The sequence below is a fragment of the Phyllostomus hastatus genome, unplaced genomic scaffold (assembly GCF_019186645.2).
Source record: "Phyllostomus hastatus isolate PE091 unplaced genomic scaffold, TTU_PhHast_1.1 phas_scaffold_501, whole genome shotgun sequence".
Classification (NCBI taxonomy): Eukaryota; Metazoa; Chordata; class Mammalia; order Chiroptera; family Phyllostomidae; genus Phyllostomus; species Phyllostomus hastatus.
The window spans coordinates 45748494-45763454 of record NW_025334033.1 but is presented as its reverse complement, the minus strand read 5'-3'; the positions used below and the strand labels follow the sequence as shown (position 1 = coordinate 45763454).

Below are 14961 nucleotides of genomic sequence, written 5' to 3'. Positions count from 1 at the left end.
CACCCTGGGGAAGCCCACTGGTTATGCAGTCGTATCTGCTTGGAGTCTGTTTTTCAGCTCTGAGATGGTGCAGGCGGGGAGAGAGAGAGATCTTCTAAGTAATAATGATAGGATATTGAGGGAGTGAAACTGGTTTGCCTGAAATAACTTTCAAGTAATTATATATGTAGCAGAGTGAAAATTGCAAGTAACACTAAAAGTTCCACTGACTCATTGCGTCTGAAACGTTGCTGTATGTGCAGCATGCCGGAACATGGAGAGAGCGTCGTCTGTTGTCTTCTTGTCCTTCTTCTCCCTTCCTCCCTTCCTGTTTCTTCCTCTCTTTCTCCGTCTCTTCCTCTCTCTCCAAAAAGTCTCACGACCCTGACTGAGTTTGCACAAAGAGAAGCACAGGGTGTTACACTTTTCCTTGCCATACAGTAATGGTTCCGAATGTAAAATCTAGTTAAGATCAGATGGAACTTAAGGATCCTCCAAACTCCAGTTTCACGATACTGAACAAAGCTCTCCTCTTAAGAAGTAGCCTGGACTCTGGGGCTCTTTTGGTGCCAGGCTTGCTGCCTCTGGGCATCTTTTTGTCTTGTAGACAAAGAAGGTTGGCAGTACCTGTTTCCTGTGAAGGATGCATCGCTGAGAAGCCGGCTAACTCTAAAGTTTGTGGACAGGTGGCCCCTGGAGTCATGTCTGGAGATCCTGGCCTACTGCATCTCAGACACAGCTGTCCAAGATGAACTAAAGTGTGAACTACAGAGAAAGCTGGCAGAGCTGCAGGTGTATCAGAAGGTATGGACCCTGGTGTCAAGAGAGAGGAAATGGACTCCACGCCCTGTTACTGAATCTGTCTAGTCTGTTCCCGTATGACGGTGGGTTTTAAGAAACAGAAAGCTAGGCCTGGCTTTTGCTTTGCATCTGGCTTCTGTTCTAAGGTGAGCAGCGAGGAGGCCTCTATCTGGTTCCTGTTTCATTTACTCCTATTATTTTAAATACATACGCCTCAAACAAAGATAAAAAAATTCACATTGGATGATGCTTTATAGTCCACGGAGCTTTTTCACATATACAGGAGATGGGGCAAAAGTAGGTTTACAGTTGTGAGTATGCAAAACACAGAGTTTATTCTTGTATTATTTATTAGTTATTGTATCATTTTCCATGCAAACAACTGTAAGCCTACTTTTGTCCCACCCTGTGTATTTGAGCTTTGTATATGTTTTATGTCCACTGCATTTCTTGTTGTTCTTCGGTAGCTTTTATGAAGCTTATCTCATAATATGTCTTTTTTAAAGATTGTTTCAATCACAGCTAAATTTCAAGAGCTGTTTGAAAGGATGTGTGAATGTGACAATTTCAAAAATGAAAGATTCTTGTAGGATATGTGTTACATTCAACATCAAGAGGCTCGGGGGGCAGATTCAGGTGATAACAAGTATACAACTTACGCCGATTTTTCCATGTGTACTTGGAACTGAACTGAGTCCAGAGCCCCATCAGGGAAAGGCGGGTGAAATTGGCAGGTGCAGATTTTCTTTCCAGTCGTGCTCAGAAGTTTTCGCACAGAGCCAAATGCTGCATGAAAGTGGTCCCACATTCAAGCCAGCAGACTATCTTAAGTAGAGTTTTGAGATGGAGGAGGATGGGACAGAAGGCCCTAGAAGGGTGAACAAGCTGGAAAGTTACAGAAACTTCTGAGAATTGTCCTCACAAGTGAAAGGCTCCAGTGCTGCCCTCCCCACTTAGTTTTTGCTCCCTGGTTGTGCTTCCCCAGTAGGTTCACTGTCCTCTCAACAGTCTTTGCCCCATTTGCTCCATTTCCCCGTCTCCCCTGGCAAGATACAACAGCCTGACTTTGGGACAGAGACCTAGGGGTGGCTCATCCCTGCACACTCTGGTAACTTATCATGGAGGAAGAGGCTGCATTGTGGTTTGATAGCTTTTCCTGTCTTTCCTTAGATTTTAGGTTTGCAGGCTACCCCAGTGTGGTGTGACTGGCAGACGCTGAGGACCTGTTGTGTTGAGGACCCATCAGCTGTCATGGACATGATTCTAGAAGCAAAGGTACCATTTTCCTGGGCGGTATTCCCCATCCTCCTCTTTCCAGAGTTACAGCTCTTTAACTAGTTGTGTACACCCCTCCCCCCATATCACCGTCCACAGTTTTTATAACTATATCACATTCTCTTTTCTTTCCTGTGCATGTGTGTACAAATTTACTGAGGTAGAGAGAAGTGTAGAACTAATACCAGCTGATGCTTTTGCACTATCACCTTGCACTCCTACGTGCGACTTCCTACACTATACGCAGGATGCAGGATGTGTGTATAGCCGTGGAATTGCTGTGTCATCGGGCATGAGCATCCCACCTTCACTGAGAGGTTACCAACTGCTCCTCAGACCAGCTGCCTTGGTTGTACTCCCACTCATAGTTTCCTCACTCCATACCCTCACTCGCTTTGGCCATCATCTAACTTTTCACTTTTTGCCAATAGAACAGTATCTCATCGTTTTAATTTTCATGATTAGTAATGACCTAAGTATCTTTTCATGTCTTTATTGAACACTTGAGTGATGTGGAGAATTTCATCTACCTTCTAAGGAGCTGATGTACCGTAGTTCAAAATGTAGATATGCTCATTCAGATGTTCATTCATCCAAGAAGCATTCATTGAATACCTATTATTTGCTAGGTGGTGTTGAAACAAAGATGATTAAGCTCCGTCCTTGCCCTTGAGCAGCTCACATTTTGGGAAGCGGGGCCATGAGAGGTGTAGTCCTGGGTAATCACTATGTATCAAGTGTCAGAAGTAAGCCCAGACTGTAGCAGGAGCACCAGCAGGGCACCTAGCATAGCCTGAGAAACAAGGAAGGATCCTGAAGAAGGCAGCACCAGGCGGAGGTATAAGGAGGGCGTTTCAGGTGCCACCACATCAGAATACTTGGACAAAGCCCTGGAAATTCTATTCTCTGAAATTTAACCCAGAGCTCAGAAATCGGGTGGGAGGGTAGCCCAGGAGGACAGGGGTGGGATCCAACCCCAGACGTGTTTGTTTGATGCATGCAGTAGTGGTCTACAGAGAGTTTTTATTTTTATATTGATTTCATTGCCAACATTGTAAAATAGGGACTTTTTTCATTTAAAATGGTTTAAATTTTTTAAAGTCTAATAACACTGGACCTGCACATTCATATGGCCACGATCAAAGCTGAGTAGGCATTGTCTCCTTTGGACAGCCTTCTCTGTCTTCCCTACCTCCATTGCATCTCCCAGGCTGACCCCACGTGTCAGTCACTGTATGCCATCTGCTTTTCTCTTTTACGATACAGCTGACCTGACAGTCATATCATTAACAATCAGCCTGCTTTCATCATTTTCATAACTTAACTTGCCACTTAGACCTTTGAGTTCATGACCCCACTTTAATCCTGTAGCGAAGTTTCCATCAGCACTTACCCAAACTTTCTGGGGAATTAGCAGACTCGATTGCTGAGAAAAATCAGGCAAAAGCTGTATTTGTGCCAAGGCCAGTCATTGGAAGGGATCGAAGGTGTGTGTGTGTTTCCTTCCAGGAGTACCAGCTATGTGAGGAGTGGGGCCGCCTATACCCCATTCCAAGAGAAGATTTAATAAGCCTGCATCAAAAGCATCTTCTTTACCTTCTAGAAAGAGGAGATCACGAAAAGGCTGTGAAAGTAAGCCTCCAACTTTTCCCATTTTGGGGGGTGGCGAGGGACAAGAATTGACCTGACCTGAGGGTCGTTCTATTGTGGGCGGCATGTCTGACTGCCAACCAGAGTTATCAGAAGAGAGTCAGACGGCCCCATCTCTCTCCAAACACTCCTTGGCTGGATTACTTCTTTTGGGTTTGACATTATTTTTCTATTAGTGTCTCCAAGGTTACATATCAAAGGTAAAGGCCTATTACCTCATCTTATTACCTACACAATTAATCCTTTAACAAGCAATAGTTTAAATCCTCACTCCAGACTCTCTCTGGAAGAGAGCCAGGCCCTGAGCATTTGACCTGACCCTCTCTTAGTCCCATCACATGGCTTTGTTCCTGCTAAATCCTATGCAAATATTCCCAATCTCAGATCTGCCCCTTCTTGTCCTTCGGGGGCTGGTTATGGTCTGAATCTTGAGCAAAAAGTGCCTAGGCCCGCTTTAGGTGCCAGAGGGGCAGCAGGGTTCAGGATTCTGCTGCGCTCTGGTCCTGTCAAAGCCATCATTTATGAAGCCATAGGGGTGGCGAAAAAAATGAGTGCAGGGAAGTTGTTTGTCCAAAACAAATAAATGTTTTGTTCTCAAACAAAACAGGGCTGGCCTAAGTGTTCTTCTATGGGCTTCACCTTTCTTCTCTACCCTTGTCTTGCAACAGCTTCTGCGAAGAATTCCTGACCCCTCCATGTGCCTTGAGGTCACAGAGCAATCCCTGGACCAGCACCCTAGCTTGGCCACTTCTCACTTCTTGGCCAACTACCTCACCACCCACTTCTATGGAAAACTGACCGCCGTTCGACACCGTGAAATCCAGGCTCTGTACATGGGGTCCAAGGTAAGGAGGAAAAGCAGGTGCTGGGAAAGCACACTTGAGGCAGAGTCTGCTGACCCAGCTCCCACTCAGAATTTCCCCTGTCAATGGCTCTTCTTCTGGGCTCCTGTGTAAACTCTTTCCCTCAGCAGCGCACCACAGCCTAGCTGAGTCCCTCAGGACTTGTGCTTCTCACTGCCCTGCCTCCAAAGTGAATTTGACCTGACCCTCTCTTTATGTTTCCCCTGGTGTCTGCTATCTCAGTTCTGGTCATGTATTGGAATTGGAATCACTTGGACCTTTCAAAAATACCGGAAATGGACGTCTTTACCTGAAATCAATAAAAACTGAGTCTCTTGCTCAGGGCCTGGCTCTCTTCCAGAGAGAGTCTGGAGTGAGGATTTAAACTATTGCTTGTTAAAGGATTAATTGTGTAGGTAATAAGATGAGGTAATAGGCCTTTACCTTTGATATGTAACCTTGGAGACACTAATAGAAAAATAATGTCAATCCCAAAAGAAGTAATCCAGCCAAGGAGTGTTTGGAGAGAGATGGGGCCCTCTGACCCTCTTCTGATAACTCTGGTTGGCAGTCAGACATGCCGCCCACAACAGAACGAGTGTTGGGAAGCCAGGAATATGACTGCTGGCCCACTTGCTAAGCATTCAACTACATAAAAATGTTTCTAAAGACGATACATCTTTTTTTAAACCTCTTTGATGCACTATACCTAAATGGGGGACCCCTGAAAACTGGCAGTCAGCAGAGCCGATGAAAACATTTCGCACCTAGGAATAACAACCTCTAGGAGAAGTTTAGAGTCCTATTTACCCGTAGGAGGCTGGTGGTTCCAGGTTACGCAGTCCACTGATATCACCTTATATTGCTCCTTCCAGTAAAGCCCAAATAGACCCAATGGTGGGTTTGAGTTCAGGCAGAGCTCAACCACTCCTGGAGGGCCTGGCCAGAGGTCAGAGGTCAGCCTACCACCCAAGGGCCAAATCCACTCCTCAGCCTGCTTTCCAAATCAAGATTTATTAGACAGAAGTACTTGCATTCATTTACATATTATCTATGGCTGTTTTTCCACTACATTGGCATAGTTGAGTAGTTGCAACAGAGACTTTATGGCCCAAAAAGCCTAAAATATTTACTTACAGTAAAAGTTTGCTAACCCTTCCTCTAGGTGAAGGTATTTGGAATGCACTTGTTGATTGCCACTGGGGGTGTTTACATAGGAGGCCATCCTTGCTTCCTAGAAGACTACTAGCCAGTTTCAGTAGTTAGCCTTGTACCGTTGGTGCCCAGCACCCTGCCCCTCCCAGTAAGAATCTCAGCTTCCTTCTTGGGTTTGTGCACTGTTTTCTTTACTCTGTGATGCACCTCACAAACAGGTCCTGCTGACCTTGCCTGAGCAGCACCGGGCCAGCTATTCCCACTTGTCCTCCAGCCCCCTGCTCATGCTGGAGCAGCTGCTCATGAACATGAAAGTGGATTGGGCCACTGTGGCCGTGCAGACGCTGCAGCAGCTGCTGGCCGGGCAGGAGATCGGCTTTACCATGGACGAGGTCGACTCACTGCTTTCCAGATACGCAGGAAAAGCCCTGGACTTCCCGTACTCTCTGAGGGAGAAACGGTCAGGTAATCACCAGCACCCTAGATGGGGGTTTCACACGGGGGAAGAAGTTCTGTGCTACATCCTTCGTTTTAATTTCTCCTCCTCTATTATTTTGAATTGGGGGAGATTGAAAGAGAATAGGAGAGATCTTGGTCTTGGAGGAAGTAGCAAACTAAACAGAATTGTAAAATGGCAGATGACCACCATGTGCTTGATAACATAAAGGTTTGGGAAACGAACACACTGGCAGCGGTCCCTGCATGGCCATGGTGCAGCGGGCTCTTAAGTGCCATTGTTCGTACTGAGGGTGTGCTCTGTTCCCTGCATCTCACCAGCCGTCCCTGGTATGTGAGCTGCTCAGCCTCTTCAAGAATGAAGAACAGGAGTGAATACAGGCTGATGTTCCCAGCCAGCTCCCTTTTTCCTACCCCCTACCCTCCAAAGGCATCTTCTTCCACTCCCCTCTGGGCACTTTGCAATTTATTTTGTAAAATTCTTATATCTACTTTATTTTTCTCATGTGCCTTTATAAACTTACCTTGTTGAGGACTTTAACAATCACCCATGCTACTGGCTTAGAAGTACCTCGACCGTTCCTTTTATACCTGGTAGAATCGTGGGATGATAACCAGTGAAACCAACAGGGCCTTGAACTAGATGCCCAGCACGGTGAGTAAAGGTGCTTATGGTGGAATGATATTCTGACAGCACTTTCCCTCTCCAGATTCTGTGCTCCAACTCCAGGAAGTCGTCAGTCAGGCTCCAGACCTCGAGACCTTGACTAGGTCCCCGTCAATAGAGTTCTCTCCTGCTGCTGCGCCTGGTAAGAACAGGTTCTGAGAGTTACCCAAACTTTAGCTCAATCTTGCCGCATTCTGACTTTCTGCTTCTTCTACCCCTTTTTTATTTCCAGTTACAACATCCTTACTGTTTTTCTTCATTTGTCAACATTGTACGCCCCAGAAAATTCATCACACAGTTGATTCTCATTTTCCGTGGTAGTATATCTTTAGCTTCTGCAAACACTGAATTAATGACTACTGAACCTCTGCTGCTAGGGAAAATATGCACGTGTGTCTATAGCTGTATACTGCAGATTTGTGTTACATATATTTATATGTGGTTTAGATATATATCATATATATGGATTAGATAGATATATTACATAGATTATAATCTGAAATTGAAAAGAGTTCGAACCAGTAGATTCTGTGTTACAAAAGAGAGAAAGAGGCTCAGCCATATTAAGTGACTTGCCTGAGGCCGCCCACTGTTGGTGCCAGAGCGGGAATGCAAACCCTGTTTAACCTGCCCCAGAGCAGGAGCTTCTCGCGCTGCACTACACTGTCCCTTACCATCTGCATCCTCCCGTTGTCTCTGCATGAGCACTAAAACGGGAGAGCAGACTGCACCTTTCCAACCTTTGCTGAGAACCTACAGTTGGGAGACTTAAATTACTCACCGCTCTGCATGTCTGTGAAAGCAGTGTAAATATTGATTTTGAGCTCACAAATAAATTTTAGTGAGCAGGCAAATTTGCAGATAAGGAATCTGTTAACAAGAAGGATAGACTGTATTTAGTCCTCATGTTTATTCTGCTCCTAAACTGCACTTAATTGCTTACGTCTGTCACCCGTATGGGGCACAAGCTCCTTGAAGGCCTCAGCTCTGCGCCAGTTGCCCCTTTTTGCCGTCCCTCCTTTCCCTCCGTCTCTGGCCCTTTGCACAATGGCCTCAGCTCAAAGAAGCTCAGCAAGTGTTTGTTCTGACAGCAGTCAGAGCAGGGTACTGGGGAGAGAGCTAAAGTCTCTCTCTTTTGTGTACTGCTTAAAGTCGCTGTGTTTTTCAGTTTTCTTTTTCTGTGACCAGTCAACATTCCCCTGCAAGGTGACCAGAAATCTCCTTAGATACCATAGAGCAAAGACTGTGGCATTTCATGGCCATTCTTTGAGAATTAGTCATGGCTCATGAATCCCATCGGACCTGAGGGGAGGGCTTAGACTTACAGGCGTGTGAGCAGCTTCACATATCTATACAAGGCAGCCTGAGCAGCTTTGGTTTATGTTTTTAGGGAGTTTTTAGCTTTTTATTGTGGAAAATTTCCAAAACACAAAAGTAGAGAGAATAGCGCAATGAAATCTCACATACCTGTTGTCCAGCTATAATAATTATCATCTCACCCTGGCTGGTGTGGCTCTGTGGATTGAGAACTGGCCTGTGAACCAAAGGGTCGCTGGTTCAATTCCCAGTCAGGGCACATGCCTGGGTTGCAGGCCAGGTCCCCAACAAGGGGCACATGATAGGCAACCACATACTGATGTTTCTTTCCTTCTCTTTCTCCCTCCCTTTCCCTCTCTAAAATAAATAAATAAAATCTTAAAAAATAATAATAATTCATCATCTCATGGTGGCCATTCTTGTTTCATCTATGCCCCATCCTTCTACTGGATTATTTTGAAGCAAATTCTAGCTATAATTTCATTTATAAGTATATCAATATATGAGGTCTGTCCAGAAAGTATATCATATGAAAAATAGAGACATTTATTGAAGAAGATATGAGATACAAGAAACATTGTACACAAGATAATGACACCTCAGTCCCCTTCAAACTAGGCACTTGGGAATTCATACAGTTTTCCCTGTCACCATCAGCTGCCCCTTCATATTCTCCTGAATCTCACTGATAGTCTGAAATCTCTTCACTTTCAAAGGTGATTTTAGTTTTGGGAAAAGCCAGACATAGCCGGGTGCCAAATCTGAGCTGTAGAGGGACTGAATTATCTGAGTGATTTGACATTTTGCCAGAAATCTCTGCACACTATGTGATGCATAAGCTGGTGTGTTGTTGTGATGAAGCTGCCAGTTACCAGTTGCCCATAGCTGTGCCCTTCTAAATCATCTGAATAGTTTCCATGGAGGAATGTTGAAGCTTAATGCAAAATTTGATGCAAATTCTACTCGCTCAGTCATTTTGAATGCAGCGGCCACACGGTACACATGCTCACTCAACAGCATCTACCACCCCCACTGACTAGTACAGTGAAGTCGTCATTGTTCACACATGCACGTTCCAGTCCACTCTCCTTGGCTGCCAGGTTACATCGATGTCATGCAAACCATTCTCATTACATTAACAATGGTTGGACTCTTTCTGGATAGACCTTATATATCTCTCTAAGTAAGGACATTTATCAAAAAAAACCATAACATTATTTCACACCTAAAAAAATTAACAATTCCTTATTATTATCAACTATCCAGTCAATATTCAGGTTTCTCCAGTTGTCTTATAAAGATTTTTTAGAATTGATTTTTCTAGAATCAACATCTAAGTAATGTTCACATATGGCATTACTTAGATCTGGCTAAAATATCTGGCCAAATATCATTTGGCTAAAATATCTCTTAATCATTACCTCTTTTAATGATTATAAAATATCTCTTTTAATCATTAGGTTCTCTACCTCTTTTTCCCCACTGCCTCTTTTTTATTTGTGGAGGAAACTAGGTCGTTTGTCCTAAAGAGTGTCCCACATGCTGGATTTTGCTGATTGCTGCCCTGGGGCAGCATGGGTCTTTATCCACTCACTATATTTCTGGTATACTGGCAGCAATATCTAGAAACTTGATTTGATTCAGGCTTAATATTTTGGGCTATGTATATTTGGTGGATGGGTGTGTGCTCCCCATCAGGAGATACACAGCGTACAGTTGCCTCTCTTCTTGTGATGCAATGAGCCATTAATGAGCATTAGCTGGATCTGTTATTCCAGTAGGGATTAGTAAAATGGTGAAATTCTAATTCTCTCATTTCTTCTTCATTTATGAGCTGAACTATTAATCGTCTTTTACTCTGACTTCTGGCTCTGACTCCCAGGTGTCTCCACTGTACACTCCCCCAGTCCGAGGGAGAGGACCGATGCACAGAGTCAGCCCCTGCTGCAGTTTGTGCCCCCAGCGACACCCCCAGCCAGGCACCAGTGGGTGCCGGACGAGAGCCAGAGCGTCTGCATGGTCTGCCGCAGGGAGCACTTCACCATGGTAAGCGGCGTCAGTCTCCAGCTTTTTCTGAAGGAGAAACTAAAGGAAAACTCTAGTTCATGGGCCTGAGTTGACAGTCACCTCATGGCCCCAAGAAGATATTGGTATTTCCAGAAGAACTACCAAATCAAGACTTTGGATTTATTTTTGACCTGACCAGAATGTATTTTCTGGATTCAAACAGGTAGCAGATGCCCACAAATAGCCTTAAATTGTCAAATCTTTGCCATTCTCATGAAAAAAAAAACAAAAATGAGGCAGACCAGTATAGCTGGAGGAGTCGCCAGACGTCAGGCCTTGTTCCCGGCTCCTCCGTCCTTCACAGTCAGACAGGTGACCTGATAGTGTTACCTCCTGTGCTGCCTCTGGAGGCCGACGCCCTGCTTTCTAATCCCAGCTCTGCCTCTTATTAGCAGCGTGACTGTTAACTATTTCCGTCGCAGATACTCACTTGTAAACTCAGGATGACACATTACTTGAGTCATGTCACTGAAAGGACTGATAACAGTAACAAATGTTAGCACACTTAACGTAGTGCCTGGCCAGTGTATTACTCAGTGCTGATGAAAACGATGGCAGTGTAATTTCTCAGTGTCTGTCCCCTCCTTGTTTATAAAAGAGATAACTTCATGTAATGAAATGAGGCATACTTGTAAAATATTTTGAAAAAGAATACTTTTTCATCATCATTAATACTATGTAGAAATCTGATCTGCCTTGGCTGAGAAAGTCACCCTTCCCCACTATTTGTTGCTGTATCTTTACATGTTGCTTCCACAGACAAGGAGAACTTACCAAGAACCATTACAAAACTGTCCATGACTTGGACACCTTTGCTTATCAGCTGAGAGATACTTTAAATCTCAGCTTCTTAAAGGCAAGCACTAGTGTGTTCTTTATCAACAGGGCTTCAAGCACCTAGTATTTTTTTAATATATATTTTATTTATTTATTCTTAGAGCGGGAGGGAAAGAGAAAGAGAGGGAAAGAAACATCAATGTGTGGTTGCCTCTTGCATGCCTCCTACTGGGGACCTGGCCTTCAACCCTGACTGGGAATTGAACTAGTGACTCTGGTTCATAGATCGGCACTCAATCCACTGAGCCACACCATCCAGGGCATCATCTGGTGTTCTTAATAAGTCACAAGGACTGATACCAATGATAAATGAGTTAACAGTTATACTCAGTTCCCAAAATCTCACCTTCTCCTCCTCCCCACTTTCTCCTCTTCCCACTGACACTCCTCAGTTTAACAGACGTCACCATTGTCGCCGCTGTGGCCGGCTAGTGTGCAGCTCCTGCTCCACTAAGAAAATGGTTGTGGAAGGCTGCAGAGAGAACCCGACTCGCGTGTGTGACCAGTGCTATAGTTACTTCAACAAAGAGTGAGTGTTCCCCAGTGGGGCTGCCACTGTTTACTGACCCCTGCACCCTCTAGCAAGTCCTTACACTCCCAGCAGACTCACTGTGGAGAGTGTCTCAAATCTGGAACAATTACAAAAAGTTTTAACTTAACACTCACACTGAAATGCTATTAACTCTACAGTGAAATGCTTGATGTTGGTCAGAGGAACTTGTAAGGAAGGAAATAGGGGTGAGAGGAAGCCAAGGTCAAGGCTCTTAAATGATGTTCGCTCTGAGATCAGGACATTCAGTCCTACAGCCCATCCCTTGAGTTCAGTCACTGATCTTAGTTCATCAAGCCCCTCGCCTGTTTTAGAACCACATTTGCTCCATTTGGTCTCGGCTGGACTCAAAGAGACACGCTCATACCTGCTGAATGTTTGGATGTCCCTTTCATCAGCTCTACCCTAGCTAGTTAGTCATCCTGGCTTGTTATCCATAATTAGAAGAGCCTTCCCACTAATCCTGTACTTTCCTACACACAGTTCACTTGATGACAGATTCCAGAAACTGCTCATACTTCTGACAAGACAGATCAGGGCTGTGTTGCCTGGCCCAGTGTGGCTCAATTTTTCCCATTACTTCCTAGCAGCAAAGGAGGTGGAACTAAGACTCCTAGAGTACATGAGCCAAAGCAACTACCCAAAAGCAAAATTACTTTGAATTCTGCATGTTTTACTTACAGACTTAAATAGATTTTACATTCTGCTCAATAGTGTAACAGCGTTTTTGTGGGTTTTTTTTAAATGAGCATTTTTTGGCATTTTTTTTGCCACAATGATTACCAATCTTATAGGAAGGAAGATGTGCCCATGCTTATACTGCAGTTTCGGTGACCCTGGCTCACCACTGCCTCCCTCTGGGTGGGCATGGAGGAGTTACCTATCTGCCATACTGCTGCGATTCGAGATGAGCAGTAGTGTGCATGGGGATTCTTCCACTCAATGATCACTCTGCAACAATCACTTTGCTCTCAAGGAGCCCCCATTTTAGCGGGAGGATGACCCACAAACAGACCACAAAGTCATTGGATAAGTATAGTGGTCACGAGGGTTTCTGAGAGGTACGGGACCTGATCTGAGCCTCAGAGGATGAGAAGTTACTAGGAAAAGAAGCCAAAACAAAGCACGCCCAGAAGTGGGAGGAACAACTGCACATGTAAGAGTAAGGGTAGGAGAAACTATGGGTGGTTGTTGGGAAAGTGCAGATAAGTAGGTGATAGGCTAAGGCTCTCACCAGCATACCTTGGACTTGGAGGCTGGCAGCTGAGCCAGAAGGATTTGGGAATGGCACACAGGCTGGTAGCTTGCCCTTCAGCAGCATGGGTTGGGGTTGACCAGCAGGCTTCTAATGCAGGTCACGATTTATAGCCCAGGTCAGGACTTGGGCTCTGGTTTCTGGCATCGGGACTCCGTGCATGGTGGTGCCATCTGAATGGTGAGTGCAGAATGGGGAGGACTTTTATGGGCTGAGCATAGGTCATGGGTGGCAAGAGATGGTCTCTAGGGGTCACCAGGTCAGGTCACAAGGGGGCTTTGTCTGCGAAACTGCAAATGTGGAGTAGTTTTATCCTGAGGAGCTATTGAAGAATTTTAAGCTGAAGCATAATTTGACCAGATTTGCATTTTTGAAAACTTACTATAGCTGCAGAGTAAAGAATGGGTTGACAAAGTCAAGGAGACCAGTTGGGAATCTATTGAAAAGGCTGTACCAATAACTGATGAGGACACTCTCTGAGGCGAGGATGAGAAGAAAGACGGGGACATTTAAAGAGATGGTTAGAAGCTGGAGTGAGCAGGAAATGATGAGTGAGTGGCTGTGACAAGTGAGGGAGAGAAGAGTTTGGGTAAATTCCTGATACCTCACTCAGGTAACAGAGTAAATGTCAATGCTATACAACAGGTTCAAAACAAAGAGGAGGAAAGATTCAGACATTTAATTTTTTTTCCCTCTGTTTCCAGTGTACCAGAGGAGAATCCAGGACAGCCAGAAGGTAAGGGTGAATCACATTCCCCGTGACTGTTTATATGCTCACATTAGCTTTTCCTTCAGTCTCAGCTACAGCTGATATTCTTAATGGCCATACAGTCCAACGAGTTGGCCAAAGAACATTCTTAGCATTGGAATCAAGTGATTCCCTCTAAAGTTTGTCATCATATTCACCTGTCATCCTCACCGATTAGCTTCCCGCATTGAGAAGGCAAATAACCAAAGAATTTGGTCCTTAACTGTTAGTAGCTTATTTCTTTTTTTTTAACTCCTAGATTTCCATTCACCATCATCCTACCTCCCAAAGGAGATACCCTCCTTCCCTCTAGTCAATTACTATTAATAGTTTGGCTTATATCCATCCACAGAAGGGTAGTTTTTGAGCAGCCAGTGGCTCAGCCCTCCATGTACCTTTCAGGGTTGTACGACAAACCCGGTAACACTCATCCCAGGTCACCCTTGGGTAGAGAGTTTGAGGTGCCTTAATGAAGGCACCTCCTAAAGGAAATGAAAAGGACCAAGGAAAGAGAAAGGGCACTCCGACAGCAGGCAAGAGTCTGCCTGCATCTCCCGCTGGCTCACTGGGCTGGGCGAGGCTGGCCCACTGGCCAGTGACTGACATGGATGGCACTTCTCGTCTCAGCGCCTGACAGCTTCAAGAATGAAAGCCCTCCATACTCAGCAGTGGTGAGAGTCCCCAAAGCACCTGAGGTGGAATGGATTTTGGACCTGAATGAGGAGGAAAATGAGCTGGTGCGGAACGAATTTTACTATGAGCAGGTAATAGCAATAAAAAGTGGTGGACATTAGAGTTTCTTTATGATGTATATTAGTATGGTAGGGAATGCATAGATAGGTAAACACAGCCTGACCTTTACTTCCTTAGTGTAACAATATGGGAGTTAAAACAAGTAGCCCAGGTAAGGTAGAAAATGAAGAGCATCTTGGGAAATGCAAAAGAGGAGATCCAGAATGGCTTCATGCAAGAGGTAGCATTGAAGATGAGCCCTGGGAGAGCAGTAGGAGTTTGACAAACAGAAATGTGGGGGTTGTGAGGGAAGTGAGGATAGGGGAAGGACAAAGAGTGTAAAACTAAAACATCTGAGCACAGTGTCAGAAATTGCAAGGCATGATGGGGAATTGGAAATGGTTCTATTTTGAGGTATAGAGTGCTAGTAGAGAGGTAGAAAAGGTAGGATTGAAATGGGCTATTGATGTTTAGGAACTTGAATTATGCAGTAAGGAATATATACTTAGTAAGCGTCAGGGACCAGGAAAAGTGTTTGGAATATGCTTTTGGAGCAGTAATTTAGCATCAGCGTGTCCAGTGACTTGAAGCAGAGGCTTCTCCAGGTGGTCAGACAAGCAAGGTGGGTGT

General features: G+C 44.8%; 1 protein-coding gene across 1 annotated transcript in view; it reads left to right on the top strand.

The window, feature by feature from the left end:
* ZFYVE26 (zinc finger FYVE-type containing 26) overlaps positions 1–14961 on the top strand; it is a 61610-nt gene that overhangs the window by 28217 nt on the left and 18432 nt on the right. The window contains exons 22-31 of the mRNA XM_045822396.1: positions 587–783; positions 1951–2055; positions 3565–3687; positions 4374–4550; positions 5921–6167; positions 6869–6967; positions 10025–10188; positions 11439–11575; positions 13556–13587; positions 14227–14363. Of these exons, the coding sequence (XP_045678352.1) occupies positions 587–783; positions 1951–2055; positions 3565–3687; positions 4374–4550; positions 5921–6167; positions 6869–6967; positions 10025–10188; positions 11439–11575; positions 13556–13587; positions 14227–14363 (1418 nt within the window). The remainder of the gene's footprint in view (positions 1–586; positions 784–1950; positions 2056–3564; positions 3688–4373; positions 4551–5920; positions 6168–6868; positions 6968–10024; positions 10189–11438; positions 11576–13555; positions 13588–14226; positions 14364–14961) is intronic.